The sequence below is a fragment of the Epinephelus fuscoguttatus genome, linkage group LG1, assembly GCF_011397635.1.
Source record: "Epinephelus fuscoguttatus linkage group LG1, E.fuscoguttatus.final_Chr_v1".
NCBI classification, from domain to species: domain Eukaryota; kingdom Metazoa; phylum Chordata; class Actinopteri; order Perciformes; family Serranidae; genus Epinephelus; species Epinephelus fuscoguttatus.
In genome coordinates this window covers 35,132,180-35,156,231 of record NC_064752.1, presented here as the reverse complement: position 1 = coordinate 35,156,231, position 24,052 = coordinate 35,132,180, and the positions used below count along the sequence as shown (strand labels likewise).

Below are 24,052 nucleotides of genomic sequence, written 5' to 3'. Positions count from 1 at the left end.
CGTAGCATACAACTGCAAGGAGGTAATTCTTGTTTTGTTTTTTTTCATTTCTGGTGGCCAGAAAATTACGCTCATGTTATTGTGCTAACACTTATAGCTTACAGTTACAGGGAGCCAGCTGACTATCCTAACTAACAGTATCCTGCTATCATACCATACCAAAAAGGTGCCCCACTTAGGGTTCTTTAGACAGCAGCGGTGCACTGTATAGTGCCTGTATGGGAGGTTTAAGGGGAGTCATAGTTCACTGAAAAAATTGCCAATATGAATGGCCATTGGGGACCCCCTTTTCAAAAAAATTTGGGGTTACCCAAACATTTGCCTGGTTTGCCTCTCCTGACCATGCGCCCCTGGGCAGAAAGTACATGTGCAGAGTGCGCCAAACCATTGAAAGTAAAGATGACAACAACAACAAAAAATGTCTTGTATCTGTATTTAAATGTCACCCACACATTTTGAACAAGATTATGCAACATGTGGTCATGTGTGCTATATTTTTTATAAAGAACATTTCCAAAATCTTGCACTAAAGTGTCAATTCCAGACTATGTTACAACAGTTACAACAACTGTATCCTGTGCCTCTCTATTCAATTATACACAGCTACAGATTTAACATATTATTATCTATATTGTGCAGCATTGCATATGCATAGTCTACTCTTGTAACATACAGCACTGTCCACATTGTATGTTAAGTATTACTGCGGCTGTTAGTCAGTAATTAAAGTCACTCTATTGACTCTGCAAACATTACAAAGTTTCTCCATAGCTCAGGTCTTGATTTGTTTCATCTCAGAGCTCTGATTATGTGCTGTGTTGCACGGTCCTTAAAACTGATGTCAGCAGCTGTGTTAAACATTGACTTTCCCACTGCGCATGTGGCTCAGTGTCACCCGCAGAGAACCATTAGTTCTCCTGCGACTCCATGAAAACAACTATTGCGAATGAATGAAAAAATTAAAGATCACAAATTGACAGCAGGGTCATTCATTCTGTAAAAAATAAATGAAAGAAAGAAAACTCACCAACCACTCTCAAGCACTTTGCTGTCCAAAAATCAAGCTATTCTTGTAGATTCCACAACCAAAGTAACTGCAGGCACATAATTAAAAAAAACAGCATTATCACATGAGAACTAGCTGGCTAACTTAATTTACTGTGTCTGCTGAACATGAACCAAAACTGGCTGGAGCCACAGTGTAGAATGCTGCTACAGGAAGTGACCTTCTTTTGTCAGTAGTCAATCATCTACTTTGTGCATTTTGCCTGCTAAAGTTACAGTGTGAGCAGGATTTTCCTTATAGAGCATGTATCGACTCATATAGAAGTAATCCCTCCCAGTCATCACTAATCATAACTAGTCCTTCAGGTTGCTCTGGCAAACCCAGCCAAGTTATTACATTCCAATACACACGATGGTTTGTTGCAGGCTTCTTCTCATGAAAGTAGTGAAGCCTTAAGTTACAATATGCTGCACAGTTAGCCAATGGGCAGATCATTGTTTGACACACTAACCTGTCATGGTGCTGGAGGGGGAGGAATGATATGTTAACGTTCATCAGTTTCTTTGCAATAGCAAACTGTGCACAAACATTGTGGGAGAAATATGGCCTCTCTGACTATTTTTCATTTAGCAGGTTCCCAGATATTCTATGCACCCCCCTCTTCCCTAAAGCAGCAGGACTTGAAAGAAACTGGACTTGAGAATATAGTCTTGTTGGTCTCTTCCTGGTTCAAAGTTTGTTTTCATTGTGAGATTAGTGTGTAAGTGAGTTATGTTCTGCCTAAAGCCAGTGTATTCGGTGTCATGAAGGTGGCTCTCTTTTAACCTGGCTGCATCACTATGGTAAATTACGCCACACAGCTGACCTGGTTGTGACCAGTTTTTGTTTTTAATTTCATCTTAAATTATAAATAATGTCACTATATAGTTAATAGTCTATGAGTGATAGAGATTCTCAGCTGCAGGAATACTACCTGCTCACACCGACTCCATTGTTGCTATCCTCACCAGTTACCCACCGGCGTACAGCTTGACATCAGCGTGGCGCTGATTGGCTAATCGCTAGACCCGCCCCCACCCCGGCGTTCATTGGTCCGTCCATCGTTTGGACGAGATAAATCGCAAATTCATTGCAGATATTGGATGAATGTATGATGCTTCATCCAATATCTCTGTTCATTGCATGCAAGCCTACTCAGTTGAGTGGGCGGGGTCTATGGTCTGGAACCAGGCTAGGGAACATGCACAGCCTGGAGAAGAAATTGGTTGACAGAGCAAGCTGATAATCACCTTGGTGGTACAGGGATTGATGCTGCTATTTTTAGGGCACTGGCCCCAAGGGTCACCAAGCCCCTAAATTTGGTGGGCAAAGTACATGTGTGATGGCCCTTATTTTAACTTAGACAACTAAACGCAGCCTTCTGAACTGTGACACCTCAATTAATAGAAAAAGACACTAACAGAGTTTCTAATATTCTCTCACAGTCTGTTAGTTCACAGTCTTTTGTTTCATTATCTTTTTAAGTTGTTAATGGCATAATAACATAATCAAAATAAATACATAATTTTGCTAGCCCAATACAAAAATGTCACACTAAAAGATACAGCACTGATTTTAAAATACTGCAGGTCACATCTGAGTTAACTAGGCTACTGTTTCCTACTGTCTTATTAGTTATGTAAAGCACATTGTAATCTATAGCTATAGCTACACTTTCTGTTAACAAAGTACCAGTACTTCAGCACAGAATGGAGTAAATATATGTGGTTACTTGTGATTACTGTCTGTAAATCCATATCTTTATTTACAGTAAACATTTTGTGTTGTCATATTACACTGCAGTTCACTGTTTAACTCTTCATGTTCCTCTGAACAGAAACTCTCAGTCCTGCTGTGTTTAGCTTCATAGCTGTTAGCTCTATTAGCTCAGTTAGCTGTTAGCTTTGTTAGCTGTTAGCTCTATAAGCTCATTTAGCTGTTAGCTCTGTCGGCTGTTAGGTCTTTTAGCTCAGTTAGCCGTTAGCTCCATCAGTCAACACACCACAGAACTCTGCTGCCCACTGCATGCTAACAGCTACTAGCTCTCCCAGTGTGAACACCATTCAGTTTCACTTAAATTGTAGATTCAGATTATCATTTGCTAAGCAATAAATTAGCTACATACAAAACCCCTTTCATCCTGGAGGAGTCCTGAGGAAGATCTCTGTTAATCCCAAACACATTTTCTATTGTCATTGGGACCATGAGATGATGTTAGTCTTGAGCCCTAGGGGCAAGGTGTAGTGTTTACTGTTTTCAAAAAATGTGAAGTTGTAAAGTTGCACTAGCAAAGGATCACAGTATGGGGATTTTTTTTAGGTGATTTAACTTGTATTTGGACACGTAATCTCAGTGAGACATGCAGTCTCATTCTCAGAAGAGGTTTGATAATATTTAGTTGCGATATCTGGTGCCCACAGCGTATCTTTCTGTGGCTCAGGGCCATGGTTATGTCAAACACTGTGGTCCCTGTTATTGCTAACTGAGGGTTGAGGCTTTGTTGAGTCAGCTCAGCTTTTAGCTCAGTTCCCCATCAGAAAGGGCTGTCTGTTCAAGAAGTACTGAGCACATGACTGGATAGAAGAGACTTGGATTATACTGCACGAGTTGTGTGAGCGTTTGTATATGGATGTCGTTCAACGCAGACCCCTGTGAGTCTGATTCATCAAGAATTTTTACCGTTTTTGGATTCTTTGTTCACTGGGGCCATGTCAAACAAAGTTTTCTTCAATGTAACACAGGATGAGTAACCAATACACAAATGACCATTGGGGGTTGAAGTATTCCTTTAACTTTCTAGTCAATGAAAAACTCAAGTGTGGATAAATGCAAAGCTACCACTGTTGGAAGTATCCTGCCTATCAAAAAGACTACGCAAACAAAAAATCATTACACTAACAAAATGTGCCAGCATTCACCATTAAAAGTCAGTGGACTCCCAGCACACCAACCACACCTGTGACTGGAAGCCATCACTAGCTTGTGGTCAGAAACATGCACAGTCACATATTCACATATGGTGGACTAAAACTAACTGAAAACAAAACATTGCAGCTTACATTCTCTGTTGTTGGGTTTATTGCTATTTAACATATGGGTGCAAATTGTATGCTGTTGTTTCTGGGACTGTGTGTTATCCTGTTGAACATCTGGAAAGACTGCAGCCAATGGCTCAGTGCTCAGAGTGGCAGACACAAACCTTGGCTGCCCCGAGAAAACCAGCTGTGATAATTCTACTAACAAAATGAGATGGAGACAGAACATTTCTGCTTAAATATTTATAGCAAGGAGAAAACCCTATGCTAAAAATACATTTTAAACTGCAGAACTTAACTGGAGAGAAAACTTCCAGATCCCTGGAGATACTGTAATACATTAAGACTTACCAGAGAGAGAACAATGTGTTTAACACATAGAAACTGGAGATATTCTCCTTATCATACTTTTGTTTGCTAATTATCATTGTAATCTTGATTTTTTTTTTTTAAATGAAATAAAATCAGGAATTTTCTTTAAATCAATCATGTAAAATGTGTCTCTTCTTGTAGATTACAAGTAACAGAGGAAATGTTTCACATTTGAAATTCAATAGAACAGTCGAAATGAATACTAACTAAATTAATAAAATACTAAATCATCTGAGCTAAATTAAATTATGTACATATTGCATTAACGTGACTGCATGATCATGTGATAGATTTACAGACCTGTGGGAGGAACATGAATTATTTAGTGCTACTCCCAACTTTTTGAAGGAATAACCAAGTTTTTTGTGACTGAGGAACACTTTACTTCTGAAATTGCCATGTGCATCTCTCCAATCTTAGAGAATGTTAAGTAAAAATTGCAAATGTCTAATACATCCAGTAGAACTTGTGCCATGTCAGTATGGTCAGTACAGTACCAAAGACTTTCCTTTGCCTACTTGAACACAAAGACTTTAACACATCTGTTTTAATAATCCATTAACAATTATGCATGGACTTTGTAAAAAATATCAGACAAAGAAATACTGTCTGCTGTAAATATTTATTCTCTACTCATAACTGCATTAAAAGTATTTGGCACACTTAAACCAGTATAAATTATATGACATCAGTAAAAGGGCATTCCATAATTACTTGTTCAAAGTCATGACCTTTCGTTTTGTGTTTTCACTGGACTAATAATAATTAACCTGAGACCTTGGCCAACTAACTTGAGTCACAGGGAAATCCTGCAAGGCTGCTTTCTCGCCTGCTCCTCTCTTTAGACCCCACTAGAGGGCCCCCTGCTGATATTGTGTGCCTGAATGCCATGAAATTGTGATGAAGATTCCCATGACAAAATCAGCACATAAACGTGTTTGACAAGACAAAAAGAGTGCAAATCTGTATGAAAGGGAGCTGCATAAAAAGTGTTTTATTATTATTATTAATGAGTCACTTCCACCTTGGAAGTGAATGCATAAAGACATGGGAAAAATTAAGTGCGACAAGCATAGTGGGCCCAAACATAAACACAGCAACAACACGGGACCTCCGACTGAACAGACAGCATCTTGATTGTATACATACTTTGTTCTTTCAGTTCCTATTATTGCTCCCCAGTTCAACAGGAAGAGTTGTGAAACATAAAAAGTATGAAACCAAAGACAAAGCAAAACCACCCAGCCCCTTAAAACCTTGAAAATTAACTTAACTTATCAGTTACTTCTCATTCCAGGAATGTAACCAAAAGGTTTCATTTCTTTCAGACATGATTTTGTTGAATTAAAAAAAAAGAAAAAAGAAAAAAAAAGAAAGAGTTCATCTGTTGAGTTAAGATGCATTGAGCCCAACCAGACAAGGATACCAGTTTAAACTGAGCGAAAGCTATTACCTATGGAATGTTGAGCTAACAAACATTATTGTGGGTCCATAAAGCTCAAAAGGTGTAAAAGCATTCATGGTTACATCTTATAATTCAACAATTTGTCTCAGTGTAAGTTGAGGTTATTCGCATCAAAGAGACATATCTTAGATAATATTGTATGGGAGCTTTCCCCAGTTAAAACCATTTACGATTCAGATGTTTACAGACAGCATAGAACACCGTATAGATAGTAAAAATACAGTTTAAAAAAAAAAAAAAAAAAAGAACAAAAAAAAAAGAATAGAGAAAAGAAAGATTGAAATCTACAGTAGTCCTTGTCCCTGGAGATGTGGATGTTTGTCTGCTCGCAGCTCAGTATTCAATAGTCCACTGCTTGACGCTTGCATCGTGGGAGGCGGTGACTAGAGTATGCTCGTCTACCCAGGCCAGGCCGCTAGGATGGTGCAACCGGTGAGTGTCTGCAGACATCAGAGCATGAAAACAGCTTTGTTACAAAGATGACTCAAGGCAGAGAACAGTGTAACTTTAGGTAACGTAGCAACAATAGCTGGCATTAGTGATGATTGATTGATTAGCACTTGCAAATTGGCAGGTCATCAAATGTGGGAACATTAATGCTAGCTACTCAAAAACTATTAAAATCAACAGTGATATAGCCTTTTTTAAAATCAATATACTTGCCTTTCACTGAGCTATGACTTCAGGTTATAATTCTGATACCATTTATCGTCATCATTTTTATGCTATTACCATTTATATTCCGTAATCACCTCTCCTATGTTAGTTTTTGTACTGTTAGTGGTAGAGTGCGGTGTTCCCATGCTGGGTTCATAGGAAATGGTATATGCATATAACCCTGCATCACTATTTTTTAAATTTGACCTTCCTGACACCAGCCTCACTGTTTACTGTTGAGTCTCCTTCAGTCATACAAAGTTACTGCTAAAGCTGACTGAACATTTCCCACCGCAGCTTTATATGAAAACCATCGAAACACAGGGTGGCCTTCACTGTGAAACAGTCGCAGGTAATCTACATTTTTTGACAGCAATCCACTCCTAAATATTGCAGGTATTCAACCTTACAGCGCCTCGCAGTTGTGGGGAAAACTATGTGTACAGCATGAAGCCATTTCCATCATTTTTTAATGACTTCTTTATCAAGACAACACAAGTTTGTTTGGCTGCACTGTACACAATTACACTGGCTGCTTTCCTGTTTTATTCTTGACAAACTAGCTGGCCAAGGAGCAGCAGTGTTATACCACACTCACTGTTAACACCAGTAACCACTGGTGTCGCCAAATCTTAAGATTAATACGTCATTTGGCTCAGCTCAAAATGTCCTGTTGCCTTTGTTTTAGCATGTTTAGATATTGTTGCAGAGTGGATTTATTCAGCTCAAACAGAGCAGCCTCTAAGTATGTTGGTGTATGCATGCATACAGACATAAGAGAATGCAATAGGCCTACCTGGGATCTTAATCCTCCTGTCTGGGTCACAAACTGTCCAGACAAACACATTCATGTCCATCCCACCGGTGGCAAAGTGTTCATTGTCAGGTGACCACGCCAAAGTTACTGGTTTGGCGTGGTGTCCATAAAACACGTTTTTGACCTGGTGAGAAAATGAGGGGATAATATTTGTTAAAAAGAGACAATAACTATAAATTATACAAAACTGCTGTAGGCATTGGATACTGAGTGTTCCAAAAACGGATCTATATGTAGTAGGGCCGTAACGGTACATGCATTTGTGTCAAACCGTTCGGTACGCGACTTTCGGTTCGGCACGACCCTGTACCAAATTATTGGGCGCAGGATATTATTTTATTTTACTTTGTTTTATTTTAATTCCGTTTTTGCGAGCGGAACCATTCAAAATATCTAGTTCCCCGACGGACGTAATTGAGTGACGGACCGAGTCCGACCGTAAATCTCCGCTTTCACTTTGTGCAGCGCATTCTCGCATTTTGACAACATGACAAGTGAGTCTGACGAACCTGAAGACCCACCCACAAACCTTAAGTCCTCCGTTTGGGAACACTTTGGTTTCAGGGTAAAATACGAAGATGGAAATAAACAAGTTGACAAGACAAAAGCAGTGTGCCGGCACTGCAGAACAGCGGTCGGGTATGTACTTGGAAACACGTCTAACACGCTAACGCATCTAAAGCGACACCACCTGAGTTTGAACGTTAACCGGCACGACTAGAAAAAGCAATCTGGTGCAAACTACGATATCGTCGTTGTTTAAAAAGAAAGAGCGTTTCCCTGACCATCGCGCTAAAGAAATAACCAACGTCATTGGAGTTGCGTAAAAGCTGCACTTTAGATATTGAAGCATGTTTTGTTTACTGCACTTTAACAAAGGGGGAAAGCTAAGTAAGTTCCTAATAAAACTGAATCTGAGCAGGCTTTAAAGCTGACCAGCTGCACTATACTTTTTATTTTAATTGAGTAAAACTGTTAAAGCAGAAATGTATATTTATGTTTTTCATTCAAAAAATGTGTTAAAAAAAAAAAACAGCAGGATTTTATTTTTCACTTTTATATTTCTATTTTCATTCAAACAATGTGAAAATCAGGATTTTATATATATTTGTTTCATTCACAAATTGTGTAAAAAGAGTTAACTGCTGTGGTGGTATGTTTTAATAAGGTTACCAATAAGTAAAAGATATTTAATAGTTGTCTATTTTTTTCATTACTGTACCGAAAATAAACAAACCGTGACTTGTGTACCGAGGTACGTACTGAACCGAGATTTTTGTGTACTGTTACACCCCTAATATGTAGATATACGTACAGGACAGACAAGTGTTTACCTTGTAGTCGTCAGCCACAGTAAAAACGGTGGTAACTTTCTTATCGCCTACGACCGCCAGATAGGCTCCATCATTAGAGTAGGCCATGTCTGTGGCTGCCCCTGTAGCCTCGATGGTCTTTCCCTCGTCCTTCAGAGTGTTGCCCTGAATGGAGTACAGACGGATTTTCCCATCCTAGGGAGGAAAAAAAGGAAATCAATCTCAAATCCAGTGTCATCAGGTTGGGATGGTATCACTTAAAGTGGATGATTATTTACAGACACACTGATGCCAATTCCTCTCTGAAATCAAAAGCATTTTCTGAGACAGAGCAAAGCTAACAAAACTCATGCTTGGCGAGATTTTCTGTGTTCTAAAATTGTAACTGCCACTTACTGTTCCCCCCACTGCTGCAGTGGTGCCCCCAGGATGGAGAGCTCCAACCTCTGCTTCATAGTCCAGACCGTCCATTGTGAAGACTTTCTTCTTGTCCTTCAGCAACACAACCTACAAAAGCAAGAGATGAATGATGCCATCTAAATGAGACAAAATATCAGATGGGTAATAAAAAACTTTGGAGCTGCAAAAAAAAAAAAATGTGCTTACAGGGGAAACACTGAGCTAAGAACTAGGCTAGGCAATGATGACAAAGCACAGGCGTTACCTGCCCGATGCACACAGCCAGTGACAGCCCTCCTGCTGCTACGGACACAGTTTTAGGCTGGAAATCCATCTTCACCACATCGCTGGCACTGAAAAACACAAATTAGGGTCATTTATATGATAACTGATCACTGTGACATTTAGAGGTGGACAAATCATGGAATGCTGAAAGCCAATATTCAGTTTGAGGTACAAGAAAACAAAAGACAGATTAGAGTGATATCTGTGACTTAAAGGGATAAAATACATTGGACTCTTATTGATGCTATATAATGATATTAAAGGCCTAATGTTTGAAATTTTTAATTGAAGACATTTTAAGGACACACAGACACCCTGTTAAACATTCGCTTTGGTGCATGTCAAAAAAATGTGTATAAATAAACGTTCTATATAACATTAACAATATCATGGAACACTATAACCCATTTTTAAAGTGACAGACAATTAAGTGTAGGCACCTCCACACATAACCTTTACCGACACTCATAACAAAGTTTAGCTCAGCATTTTATTTGCTACCTTCCAGATGACTGCCCTGCCCAGGCTGACTGTCGGAGTCATCACCAGGCAAAATGCAGGACCTTATCACCATCTCCACTGAGTTTACCTCAGAGTTGCACAACAACATGCAGTGACCCCTTACCTGTACTCCCCCTTGCTGATGTTGGTGTAGCGCAGTGTATCATCCATGCTGCACGTCACCAGCTGGCCGCCTTCGTCAGTCACCATCCTGCTCACCTGGTTGCTGTGGCCCTTCCCTGAGAAGCAGTCATTCTCCCCGGTTTCTGCATCCCAGTAATGTGAGGCTTTTGTTAAGGGAAAAAATCTGGTGTTGACATGAAAGTAGCGACAAACTGTGGAGCTGAGCCAGTAGGTTAATACGACAGGTGAGCATGGGGCTATCTGAACTATCATTTTAGAACTTTAACAAAATATAAAACTTTGATCTTTACTACACACAAATTTCTGTTAAGAGTTGCTTAATACCAACACTTGCGTCATGATAAGTAAAATCCATACTTGGATAAAGCTACTACCCACTACATTTTCAATTATTTTTAATTCTGGTGGTTCAAGTTCTTAGTCTTTAATTATTTATTTAAGTCTAGATGAGATGAAAAATGCCTTTTTAACCCTTTCAGATCACACCCCCTGTGCACCTATTAAATATCTGCTAAATTAATAACTGCCAAACAAAATACAGAAAATAAATGTCTCCATATTCCGACATCAAAATCCAGTTATATTTCTTCCTGTAAAACAAGATATAGCAGATGCTCACGTAAGTTTGTGCCAAAAATTTTCAAAGAATAATATCACAACATCCACCCATCGTTCAATCTGCACAGCAGCTGCACAGAGCGAGCATTAAGTTGGCTAGAGAGCACAGCAAGGCACATCATTGTGTCTTAGGGTGTTTGCCACCTCAAACCTTTCTGGTTCCCCAAACATACTCTGGTTACCATGGTTGCTCCCTGGCAAGGATTTATTCACATTGAGGAAAGTGTTATGAGTCACAGCTCCAGATTATACACAAGGCAATTTATAGTGGACTGCTTCAGAAACTACATGGAGTGTATGAGGGGCTTTGTATGTCTCTTCCTGACAGATACTGCTCTCCCACTGGTGTACAGGCCTCTCCATATTTGTTATGACAAGCACACTTTTCCACAATCAAATCACATTCCTCCAAAATTTATATCCCACCTGTATATCCTGTGTAACTTGGAAATATGTCATGAAACTGAAGCTCAACACTCTCGAAATGCAGTTTCATCTAGACTTCAAAATACTAGGACAGCCTATTTAAGTGTGTAAATATTACATTTCCACTTAAATAGCCCAAATCAGAACCAAACTGCTTGAACAATTATAGAAGGTTTTCCCATCTCTGCTTCCCCTCTTAAATTAATTGCATGTGCAAATTAAAATGCACTGTTTCAGAAACATCATTTGAGCTTTGAGGCCTTCAGTTTCACGGAAAATGCTTTAATTTGTGCTAAATGAGTTGTGATAGGCTGCTTATAATCACAATGCAACTCTTTCGTTCGCTGGGTTATGATGTCATTTTACCAGAAATATAAAGTTACAAACCATTTACATCTGCCAGAGCATCTCTATATGATCACAGATAATCTACATACAGTATAAATGCCTTGTTACAGTCATCATTAGCACTATTTAATCAGTGAAAGGATATTGATGTGTCCATCATGACTCCCCGAGTAGATGTATGGTCGACCATCCTTTCTGTGAACTGTCAAACACTGGATGGATTTGCTGTGACCCTGGAGGATGAACAAGAACATGTTTTTAAATATATTTATAAGGGCACATAAGAAAAAAGGTCAGTCCACTACACGCTGACTTTTTAAAGGAGCTGGAGCTTACCAGTGTATATTTACACCACCTGCCCTCTCTCACCAAACCTCTGTATAATTTGCAGATGCCAATTTATATTTAATAAATCCCAATACATATTGCAAAAGTCTGGTATTTATCTTCAATATTAACATGTTTTCAGCAACTCAAATGTTTAAAATTAGCTATTTTATCCCATTGTTTTACCCAATTAAAAAAGGCAATATCAACTTTAACACAAAGCTTTATCAATATCAAGGAAGTCTATTGATAATATCCAGGAATAGAGTGTGACCTTGATGGTGCGTATGGGCCGGTCAGGGTTGTTCTTGTCCAGGTAGTTGATGTATCCTGACAGGGAAATGCTGAGGAGGTGGTCTTTCTGCCACAGGCAGCCCAGCTGCATGTCTGTCGTATCAGAGCCCAAGTTGAAGGTGGTGACAGCCGTGCCTGTACTAACATCCCAGAGCTTCACGGTCTTGTCCCCTGAGGCAGAGATCAGCTGGGAGCTGTCAGGGCTCCAGCAGACCTTCGGGATTTAAAGCAAGGGGAAGGAGTAAAAGAAACAGTTACAATATTAATGTGAGTATAAATGTTCAAGTGCCCTGAATCCACACTTAACAACAAAAAGACCAACACTACTGTATGTAGAAAACAAAGACATGAATGGAAATATCAAATCAGTAACTTCAAGACAAGCACACATAATCCCTAATTTGAATCGGAACAGAAGCACTTTCTAAGTGCACACACTCTCGGCAGACTCCATACCAACCCTGCCTATAGCTGGTATTCCTGAAAAACAAAACCCATCTGGCTAACCAGTATACACAATATAGTGTATTTTTTTTTTTACATAAAAAATTACTTACAGCATAGATTCCTCCTTTGTGGGCCTTCTCTCCACCCAGTGAGCCGACATGCTCACCAACCTTTCCATCATAGAGGAAAATCTGTGGAAATTACACTCATTAGGAAAAAGAGGAACATTTCTTGTGTCAACAACTTTATTTCATCCTATTTCTCATTCTTGAGAACTGGGATTGATTTTTATACTTCAATTAGGCTGGGAAAATATATTTTAGAAGATCAAAGGCATGCCTATTAAATCCAGTAATGGGCCAGCCTCCTAATGATTGATTTTTCTCTTCAATAGCATACATGATCAATGTAAAGGGTAAGATCTGATGGAGTTTGGATGTCTTATGGAGTTGACAAAAAGTTATAGATTTATTAATATCACAGCAGTCGTAGTCTGTAGCTACTTTATTTTTCAAAGTTGCTAAGAACTCTCTTAATGCCAATCAAAATACTATTTTTTAAAGAATAACCTCTATTTAGTTTGGATTTAGAAGGGGTACAGTGTTGACATGTTATATTGAGACACACCTGATAGCAATATTACAGCATGTATTTATCAAAAAGTAGAACGCTTACTGCTACTGGCATTCCTGCTTTTTGAAAACCAGGAAGTGAGACAGGAGTCCTTAGGATACAGCTAACCCCTTTACATGCCTGATTAAATTATGTTTTTTGAAGAAATCTGACAAAAATCTGGGACACAGCTTTAAACGACCAACATTTTCTCACACACACACACACACACACACACACAAAAGAGTATTTTAAAACAAAGATGATTATAGCAGTACATTTTTACACCAGTGTTATACGTATGCACTGTTAGTTTTAGATTGTAGAGGCTTTTAACACATTTTTTTAATTGTTTGAAGATGTGAATTCTTGTCTGGGACGAGGGTACTTTCTGGCACAGGGCAAGTTCAGAAGTTAAAACAACAGAAGCAGATCAAAATATTTTAAAAAATAATATTTATTTCACACATATTAATCCTTTAAAAATAAAGTTTCACCTCAAAAACGAAATGAGTGTGCTGGAAAGTTATATTTTAAAGGGTTTTTTTGGTTTGATTTTCAAGAATGGGTAATATATAAACATGGCACAGGTTGAGGCAACCATAGATTATATTTGTATTATTTCAGTAAAAATCACAGTGATTGCCAATAATAATGTAAGTGACTAGGGTAAAAATGTCTAATGGTCACATAGTAATCCAGTACTCACCTGGCCATCGGCGCCAGCGGTGACAAACCGCTGTCCATCTGGAGAGAAGCGAACACAGTTGACAAACTGGGTGTGTTGCTGTAGCGGTCAATGAGGAGACAGCAGGGAAGAAAAAAATAGATGAAAATTATCCACAATGAAAGACTGTGCACTTTAATATACAGTTAATATTAGTATTTTATTTGGTACAGTGGCATTCCCTATAGCCTTTGAATCTGCCCTTATAGTTAATAAGAGCCAAAAAGCTGTTAGTTATAAAAGCCTTTGGGGGTTACATATGTATTGCATGACATAATTCACATGCAACTACCAAGACCATGGTCAGTGTTAGAGAATGTGCTACACTTGCACATAAAACCAACTGCAGACTCAAATCAAAAAGCAGACATGGATTTTAAGTATAGGACAGAATTTGGTGCTCAGCATGTTTGTAGAAGGAATGCCTGCTTTTTGAATGCAGCTCACGCATTCTCCAAGAATTTATGGGGGAAGTGAGTTATGTAATATGGAAACAGGCAAACAAGGCAACACTGTCACGAACCACCAGGGTGTGACAGACTTAAGGGATAGTTGGGATTTTTTGACATGGAGTCGTATGGGGTATTCATCCATAGTCAGCGTATTACCTACAGTAGGTGTCAGTCAGCCAGCCGGCAGTTTGGAGAAGTAGCATGAAGTCCGACATGGAAGCTAAGCAATGTACTGCTGTAGATAAGGGCTAGCGACAACACATATTTTCACCACTTAGAGAAAAAAAAAAAAAAAAAAAAAATCAATATCAGTATTAGAATATATTATATTGAGAGTATTTTCACTGTTTTCACTGCTTTACCTTTCTGTCAGACAGCGCATTTCAACAGGGAAGCCGATAATGTCTCCTAGTTCCCCATATATCCTCTTGTTAAAGCCACCAGACTCGATTAAGAAAAACAGTCATTTTGTCTTACTGAACACAGGAGGTGCTGGGAATGCCTTTGCTTCAATCAGTCAATCAGTCTGTTTGCGTTATTGAGGGACTTTGGTAAATCTGAGCTTACCCTTTTAAACACCAAAGTCACACAACAACCCAAATTAAATAAGAGTTTGAGGCAGCGGTAGCCCAGCAGCTCCTGTGTTCAGTAAAGTTAAATCATTGTTTTTCTCAATGGAGTCTGGCTTTGAGAGGAGCCTGTTAGAAAACACTCTCTGACATTAGGGTAAAGCTGTGAAAATACTCTCAGTATAGCTTACACTTAAACTTCTATTGATTGTTTTGGTGGACTTCTTTTTAAGATGGATTAAATATGTTTTGTTTCTGACCCCTCCACAGCTGTAGATTGCTTAGCTTTCATGTCAGACTTCAGCCCGCTTCTCCAAACTAAGAGTGGGCCGACTGCCACCAAATTAAGACATCTGGTACAAAGCCACAGAAAACCTGCTACATCTACTACTATCTCTGTATTTAATGGAGGCCATTATTTTGATACTACTAGGAATGCAAGTTAAAGAAGACATTCAGCCTTTGGTTGATCTTGTGACTTCCAGCAAAATCAGCTTAGCTCCAACTACTTTGTTTAAACACAAATGCCTACAGGTTAAAAAAAAAAAAAAAAGAAAAAAAAAGGAAAAATGTTGATCTCTGCAACTCACATTTAATGTGAACTTGAACTTGAAGGGGACTCCCTCGGAGAAGCAGCCGGTGGTGTCATCACTGCCGGTGGCCAGGCGGTAAGGACGTGTCTGCTTTATGTCGACACTGTTGATTAATTTGGAGTGGCCGGCAACCTCCCCGACTGAAGAGCCAGAGTCCCACAGGAACACGGCTCCAAACCTACAGCAAGAGATGAACACAAATTGGCAGACTTGTTGAGGTCTGTTGTAATTTTCAGCCGTAACAGTGATGTTTCAAGCTTTGTAGTTAAACACCTTGGTCCAATCTGATGTTTCTGCTGTGCTTGTTTTATGCACTGCATTGCTTTGCTTGCATCTTTGATAAATCATATCAGCCAGCACAGAAGCTAAGCCGTGTCCTGCTGTGGATGGGGGCCACAGCAATACATATTTTAGCCATCTAAAAAGACCCACCTAAAGAATTATCAATATAGGTATGATATATATGGTAGAACAGCAACTCCAGTGTTCAGCAAAGTAAAATGTTTTTGTCAGTGGAGTCTGGTTACTTTAAAATAACTGCTTCACTTCCTTGTCAGAGGGGCTGTCTGACAGCAAGTAAAGCTATGAAAGTATTCTAAATATAACACAGAATTAAATAGATTTTTTTAGATGGGCCTTTTTTAAGTGGCTAAAAAACCAACTACTAATGGTATCATCTGTAGAGTCATTTAATTTTATATTACCACAAGTGATTGTAAACAAACATTGTGATTCGGTTTATAATAATCAGAAACGCATATACAAGTCTTCAAGTCTCCTCGGATGACATAAAAAGCAAAGCTTACACAGAGTATTACTTAATGCATGTATTCAATAATATCAAGAATAACTGTGCTGTAATTTTGTTTCCGTAATTGTATTGACAGCAAGTTGCCCTCCATATTTGGTAAGGCAAGTGATATACTAGGGAGTTTAAGGTGTCTTCACAGCTCAGGTAGTGTTGTATACTATATAGCATTCACAAAAACTTGTATTTTATACAAAACCATGACATCAAGCACGAAAATTAATAATAATCATAATTCCAATCCACACGCCACCTTGGCATGTTAATCTAAAGAACATCTAAAGCAAACAATAGAGTAGTGATCTGTAACAGCTGAAGAAGCTTCTCATGAAATCCGAGGCCTGTACTACGAAGCCAGTTCACCTTACCCAGGATATCTTTTTGTTATCTTGCTTCACTTCACACTAACACTGCCGCTACCACAAAGCTGGTTACCTACTAGCTCAGTCAACTCTGACTTTTCCTACCCAGCCACAAACGCGTTCGTGTGAAATGGACAGGGTTGTTAATTACGAGCAACATCATCAGAACCATGAATGAAGGGAATCACTATTGGGAATGTTCTGTTTTTGGGACAGCAAAAAATCATATTCATTGGAGTGAAAAGTAAATACTGGCCTATAATCTTCACAATAACCCCAAATTCTGCTTTGCAGTAAATGCCTGTGGTCATGCTAGTCTGAGTGGAATGAGGCTAACTCCATTCATTTCTTGAACATGTATGAAAACCCCTCATACGCACTTCTCTCGTCCGTCCCCAACGACAGCAATCCTCTTGCTATCCTCTGTCCATGCAATGTCCTTGATCCTGCCTGAAATAGGGGTGTACTCGTACTTGAGAAGGTGCTCCTTCTGGGTGGTGTCCCAGATACGGATCTTTCCTGATACATCTAAAGGGTTTAAGACAATATTTTACTATAGCATCAACATAACTGTGGTAGCTATACATGCATATTTGTTGACACGTGTTCATAGGTGGGTCGTTTACCTCCAGATGCAATGTAGAATCCACTGGGGGCGTACTTAGCAACAGTTACCGTATGGGCATGTTCGGTGTAAATGTCTGCTATAGCTGGGTTCTGTAAGAGACAGGAAATGTGAGACATCAGCAGATCTGTGACTGACACACGGCACATTAGCTGGTTTCCTTCTAAATCAGGATCAGAAGTCAAAGGAGAATTCAGTTTTATTTTTTTAACCTTTTCCAGGGATTTGGCCATGGCTCCTATTGCTTATGATAACATTTTACTCATTAGATCTATTGAGGAGACTTAAAGGGACACAGGAAAGTGACAAAGCACAGCTGGTACTGGTGTATCAATGCTGTGTAGTATTAAAAGTATTAAAGTATTAAATGATTTATAGTCAGGATCAGTGTGTATTGATAAAACATATCTTTACCACTACAGTTTTACACAACTGGTTCCTCATAAAGAGTAACTGAATACCAGCTGAAATTCTTATTTCTACTGACCACAACTGTTTGAAGCTCTCATCTTACTGCTGTATGCAATGTTCAATACACCCTGACATCACCCATAGGTGGGATTACAGGTGCAACAAAGGCTGCGCTCCAACTGTCTGTGCATTGTGCCATGTGTTATGTGGCGGCATGAGTGAGGAAAGCTCTTAAATGCAGTGCAGGTGGCAGGTATGACACTGGGGGATCCCCATCAGCTGACAGCAAAGAGTAGAGATGTTGCTGTAACGCTCTTGTTGAGGTTGACTACTGAATTAGAAATTGCTAACGGTAAGGAAGTGAAAAGTTCTAAACGTGCTACACCACTTTTTGAAGGAAGCCAGTTGAACTATCTTTGCAGCCAAACTTTAATTTATTCTTTAGACAGCCTGTAAGCGTTGGCAGAGACTGTAAATCATTTCAAGCAGTGCAAACCGGCACTGTGCCGACTGAATTTTTGGAGCGCACCAAGAGCACAGTCATTGACACACAAAACACAGATTTCTTTGAGGTTGGTGTTAACTTGCTCTTTAAAATTCCACTCACAGAATTCAGTGCAACCAAAGCAAATAACTGTAGTTAGTGAGTAAAATGCCAACATGAATAATATAAATCATGGCCAAAACAAGACTCAAATTGGGATACATAAACAGATAAAAAAAAAAGTAAGGTTACAACACTGGTAAAATATGACTTTGAAAAAGATCATTACATTGATGTTCCTGATGATGACACACTTCCCATTGGTGTACAAGAAGTTGTTCCCTTTGGGATCGCCTCCGATCACTTTTGCAACGCCCCTCTCCATCTGAGGGAGACTGGCGAATACATGCTCTGAAAAAAGTAGACATGACAAGAAAGACGTCAGGCAGACAGATCATGTAACGCATTATGGTTAATACAACTTAAACAAGCGTACACTGAGAGAAGTATTAAACTGAACTACATTACAAGGGATTGTATGCAGACAGAGGATATTAAACTGTACATCTGGACTACACGAGTAAATAGAGCATGAAATCTTATAACTTGCACTGCCTGGACAAATATCTTTTCAGATAAGATAGCAGAGAGTATGCAGAGTTAATTTAGCATCACTTAGTTTTCCATTAATCACTCTGGGGGAGTTGATGTGTCAAAAATGGCCTCCGTCCAGACACTGACTGAACAGCCAGGTCTGTTTGGAAGAAGATTTAGCTGCCACACAAATACCAATATTATCCTCTAATAATAATAATAATAATAATAATAATAATATAATGATAACAATACAATGTTTCCCCTACCATTGCCTTGGATGGGTGGCCACGCGATATGTGTGTTACAGGAGTCGATTAAATCAATGATAATAATAATAATTTTGTGATGTAAGTTGTGATTTACACCCCTAGTAATTAATGGGGTTAGCATACACCCTCCCACCCTGCAGCCCATCCACAACCACCCCAAAGCCGTCTACCTAGGGGAAACCACAATCATAAAAATTATCAAGCAGTATACATCATTACTCTTTTAATTATCATGGTTAAGTTTTATATACATGAATGTAAATTCACACACACAAAAAAAACTTTTTTTGCATTAACCATAAAGACTGGGAGCAGTAAGGGACTGTTTGTACCTTATGAAGGGGAGGGGTGGTGCAAAAAGGAAAACGCATGTCAAATTGTTTTTTAAGCACTGGGCAGTGACTTGTGATTTTTTGGGGGGCATTAAAAAGGGATATACAGATTTAAATGGTTGTATCTTGTATTTATTTTACCGCCTATTATTAAAGAAAACACACATTCCAAACCACATATTTGGAAGACATGTTTTCTTTAAAAGTTTTCCTCTAAAATTACACTATTCATTTAAGACATAAACTGCAAAAACATACATTATCATAAGGTTTTCAGATTTCCATCAATTCTTGGGTGCACCATGTGCAATGAAAGCTTCCATCAGTAAATCTGAGCTTAAAATAGTGATCTCAACAAAATCACTTCATTCTACATCTCATTTAAAATCTGTTTGCACCAACTAACCAGCATGCACGACAAGAGGGAGGCTTTTTTTTCACCTCCAGAACTTCATCTTCAACTTTTAACTTTCAAACATGAAAGAGTTTAAAAAATCTAATAACTAATTTATAGTGGAGGGAGGATCATGCATTTTCAGTCACTCAGGATGGCTGAAGGATAAATATTTGCAGCTTCAGGAAGGATCAAAATAACAATAAATAAACAAAGTCATACCGCAGCCACCACCCCCCTCTGTTAAGTCAAGATCACTCCCTAATTGGAGGCTATTAAATCTCACACTCACAAGGAAGCTGGTGCATTCATTGAGCTTCCGCATTTTCTCTGAAAATCAGCTTTCTTAGCTTGAATATCATCTCCACAGGCTCGACATAAAAGCTGACAGCCGACAGTCTTTTCTTGAGCAGTCACATACCAAGTTTCTGTGAGCCACTTCCCCAGCAGAGGTTCCTGACTGCCAGCCAGCCTCTGCCTCAACATGTCATAACAATGCGATGTGAGCACAGCTATTTCCTCTGACTCCTGTTAGCCCAGCCGGCTAACGCTAACTTAAATGAACCGGCTGTAATGAGCTGCATTAACACACACACACATTCAATATACTCCTGTTCAAACACGTGTGTATTAAATGTGAATGAACCATTGCCAATGCCGGGGTTTTGTCTCTCGCGTGCGAGATGTCAAAATCATGCAATGGGCGAGGCTAGCTAGCTGCGAGCTACCTGGCTGACTAGCTCGACCTGCTGAATAATGTCGCCCAAAATAACAGATTTAATTGCATTTTCTCCGCAGTTGCTATTAAAAATAAACAAACTTACTCGGGTCATAGGTCATCTTGCTTGCTGGTCACTTGCTTAGCGTTATTGTTGAGAAATGAATGAACCAGTGAAGCTCCCCCGGCTGAGCACTCCCTGATCACACAAACACGGAAGCGAGTGCAGCTCTCCTTCTGCCTGGCTTTGCCCATATATAGTAAACTCAGATACTACGCTGCGGCTGTCAGCCACTCGCCAGGCACGGTGACATATGGGATCATTTATCCCTAAATACGGTCTGTCAGGCTCCAGGGCGATAGGTTGACCCCAGTTTGTGCTTGTCATATGATGTGCAAACATTACATTCAGCTCACTCAGCATTATTTTTTTGTTTGAATGATAAATTCCAGATGTGAAAACACAGTAGCGCACGAAAGCCTAATAGAAGCAAGGGCGTACGCTTCCTTTCAATATTGTAAGGTGGGGTGGAGGGGACATGTATGAACTAGTGTTTTATGCAACAGTTTGTGCATGTTGTCTTTTCTTTTCATTTTATGATGTAAATGTCTTTAAATTTCTCAAAATTAAAGTCCCCTGCTTCACATTTTCATTCAGGCTTGGGGGGGGTTACATGTTTTAAATAGTGGACATGTCACTTGCACCCCTCTGCGAGAAAAATTATCTGCTCAGTTTTTCCTGAATTAACATGATTATCATCACATAATTCTGAGAAAAGTTTTCAAGGGGTTGAAATTCTGCTGTTGTTTACTTGCTTTACTTACAATGCTTTGTTTGGATAGTCCACCTAAAAGATTCAATAGTTCAACTATTTTGCTTTGTCTGTAGATGTTTATCTAAAGAGTCCAGTGACATTTCATTACATGTTCTCAAAACAGTTTAGTTGAACTGTTGGCTCAGTGTATGATGCACAGGTTGTTGAATCTCGACTAACAAGATGCTGAAATGTTACAAATACCATCTAAAGATCTGTAGGTGGACTATCCAAAAATAGTGTTAGGCTACTGTTTTCCTTGATTAACAAGATAACAATCTTGTTAATTTAGGAAAATGAGAATTAATTAGATTATTATTTCATTGATTCAGAAAAACAAGTCGATTTTTTTTACATGGAAACCTTTCTCAGAGATAACACTCAGAAAAACAGGGCAAATTTTTGTTTTTCCTCATGCATTACGCATCCGTAATTACACCTCCCTACAGATGCCACTTGAAGGACCAGGAGAGTAACTTAACAACATTACCAGAATTTACAAAGATTCTTCTCAACACTTTTGGAGTGTTTTAGCAGAGAAAGAGAGAGAGAGAGAGAGGGAGAGAGAGGGGGGGAAATACTATGTTCCCAATGCACCACCATGACCACCATGGACATGTATGTCTGGCAACCATTGAGCTTTAAGGGGTTTAAAATATTCTTACTGTACAGGAGAAAGGTTCAAAGGTCAGCACAGCCAATGGCACCCCCAGGAATTTTTACAGTGGCCAGATTGGGTCATTGAAAATCTTGGGGTGGCATACCAAAACCAAAAGCATTAACTGAATTTCAGGATTTGCTTATGATGTTTAAGTATTTAGACTAGTTGAAGACTATGTCATTATAGAGAATTAAGGAATTGCATACTAATATACTTTGGTTACTTTGATTATCTGATGTTCATAGACTTATACCGTGCAGTTAATACTTTGAGTTACACAACAGTCCTGTTTGAATGTGTTGGTTATGCATCTGTACATGTTAGGCCAATCTATATTCTTTAAAGGAACATTGTGTAAGATAGTGGTGAGGACTGCAGATTGCAACCAGCTAAAACATCTCTAGGCTAGAATTCCTTCAGTGTTCATTGTTCAGGAGGTTTCTACCAGGAGACCAATATCTACAGAGGGTTCTTGCTCGCCAATAAAGGACCAGGTGATAAAAACCAGTAACACTGAGTAAAGCAGTTTCATGTTACAATATGCTGTTTAGCACATTACAGACAGCCCAGCACCTGCCAATGTACGCTCACCTTTTTTCTCTGATAACTTGTTATGGAGGGGCTGCAAACTATGGTGGGTGACACAAATTCATGAATGGTCCTATGTAGAGCCAGCTGGATGTTTGGTTTATCCGCAACTGTGGAAACATAGTGATGCAACATGGTGATCTCTGTAGATGAGGACCGGCTCCCTGTGTACATATAAACAGCTCATTCTAGGGTAAGAAAAACACAACGATTCTTAGTTTCAGGTGATTATACACTAAAGAAAACATACTTATTTTATGATATTCCATTCCTGCAAATATATCCCCCTAAATCGTACACACTTTGAAGTGCTGATAGAAGACCTTCTGGTTATTTATAAGATTGTCATTAATCTATATTCAAGAAAAATGGATACTTAGCTCTGTGGCTTGAATGTACATGAGAGGAGCTAAATGAAGAGGGTGAGGGTCTGCCTGAGAGCCATGCCTCAGGGCAAAATTTCCACAAATTATTAGATGCCCCACTTTGCCTCAAAAAATTATGCTAGCATGAATAACCAAATGAAATGCCTAACAAGGGAAAGGGAGATTATTAAAGTGTCAGAGGACAGCCCGCTGATCTACAGTTCCATGATGTACATTTTAAAATCCGATGTCATCCTGTGTGTCAGCAGACAGCATCACTTGCCTGGAATAGGTGTGGGAATCCCCTAACTTATTTAGGATAGACCAATTCCAGAAGGTGGAGCCATGACAGCAGCAAAGGTCATGGGACAACAATACAAAATGTTAAAGTTAATTCTACAAGCAATGGCTAACACATTGAAAAAGATTCATGAGTGAGTGTGAAACTGTGTGTTCTTACAGTTTCACACAGGAGCACCATTTAAGCCCACCTGAGCTCAGCTCAACAACAGCTCTGACACAACAAATAAATGTAATCCCGAACATGTTGGAGGGGCCCTGACTGGCTCTGGGCCCCCTGAACCATTCAATGTGAAGTGAACAGTATTAGCTTCACAAAGACTATTTTCGTCTTCTTCTCCTTTCTCTTAACCACTGGTGGACTGAATACATGCACTACATTTAAGTACACTTTGGTGCAATTTTAAGGTGTTATACCTCAGGTTTTTCATTTTATGAAACTGTATACGTACATTTAACTACATTTCAGAGTAAGCTAGTGTATTTTTTTAATTTATCAAAGCTTTGGTCACTACACACTTAAAATATGATGCATTGTTGTTGATTAAATTATCCAACAGTATACAAGTTATAATGAGCTACAACAATAAAATGCTGATTACATTTTAATTCAATAATATTAAGTCACTATACCTCATGCTGTCATGCGATTCTGCATAATGAATACTTTTACTGTGGTACTTTGACTTAAATGAAAGATTTAAATAACTTTTCTTGTTGGAGTTCTGGAGACAAAAAGCAAAACTAGCAGCTGCTTACATGGAAAAAGATTAATACCACATACATTCACAAGTATAAATCAATACAATAAAACACTATGATATTTTTTGTTAATTATTTTTCATTAGCATGAAACATGAACCAAAAAGGAATATAA

General features: G+C 38.9%; 2 protein-coding genes across 2 annotated transcripts in view; both read right to left on the bottom strand.

Annotated features, from left to right (window-relative positions):
* slc2a9l2 (solute carrier family 2 member 9, like 2) overlaps positions 1-1,223 on the bottom strand; it is a 171,297-nt gene extending 170,074 nt beyond the window's left edge. The window contains exon 1 of the mRNA XM_049574593.1: positions 1,028-1,223. The gene's annotated coding sequence lies outside the window, so the exon portion shown is untranslated. The remainder of the gene's footprint in view (positions 1-1,027) is intronic.
* A 4,208-nt stretch (positions 1,224-5,431) lies between these two features.
* On the bottom strand, positions 5,432-20,690 carry wdr1 (WD repeat domain 1). The gene is made up of 15 exons (XM_049574739.1): positions 20,553-20,690; positions 18,426-18,547; positions 17,243-17,333; positions 16,997-17,144; positions 15,444-15,624; positions 13,815-13,892; positions 12,604-12,684; positions 12,027-12,260; positions 11,571-11,658; positions 10,014-10,170; positions 9,369-9,456; positions 9,101-9,211; positions 8,726-8,899; positions 7,371-7,515; positions 5,432-6,357 (listed from the first exon to the last, which is right to left on the bottom strand). Exons 1-15 carry the CDS (start codon positions 20,566-20,568, stop codon positions 6,251-6,253), a joined length of 1,821 nt encoding a protein of 606 aa, XP_049430696.1. The 5' UTR covers positions 20,569-20,690; the 3' UTR covers positions 5,432-6,250.
* Positions 20,691-24,052: the final 3,362 nt, after the last annotated feature.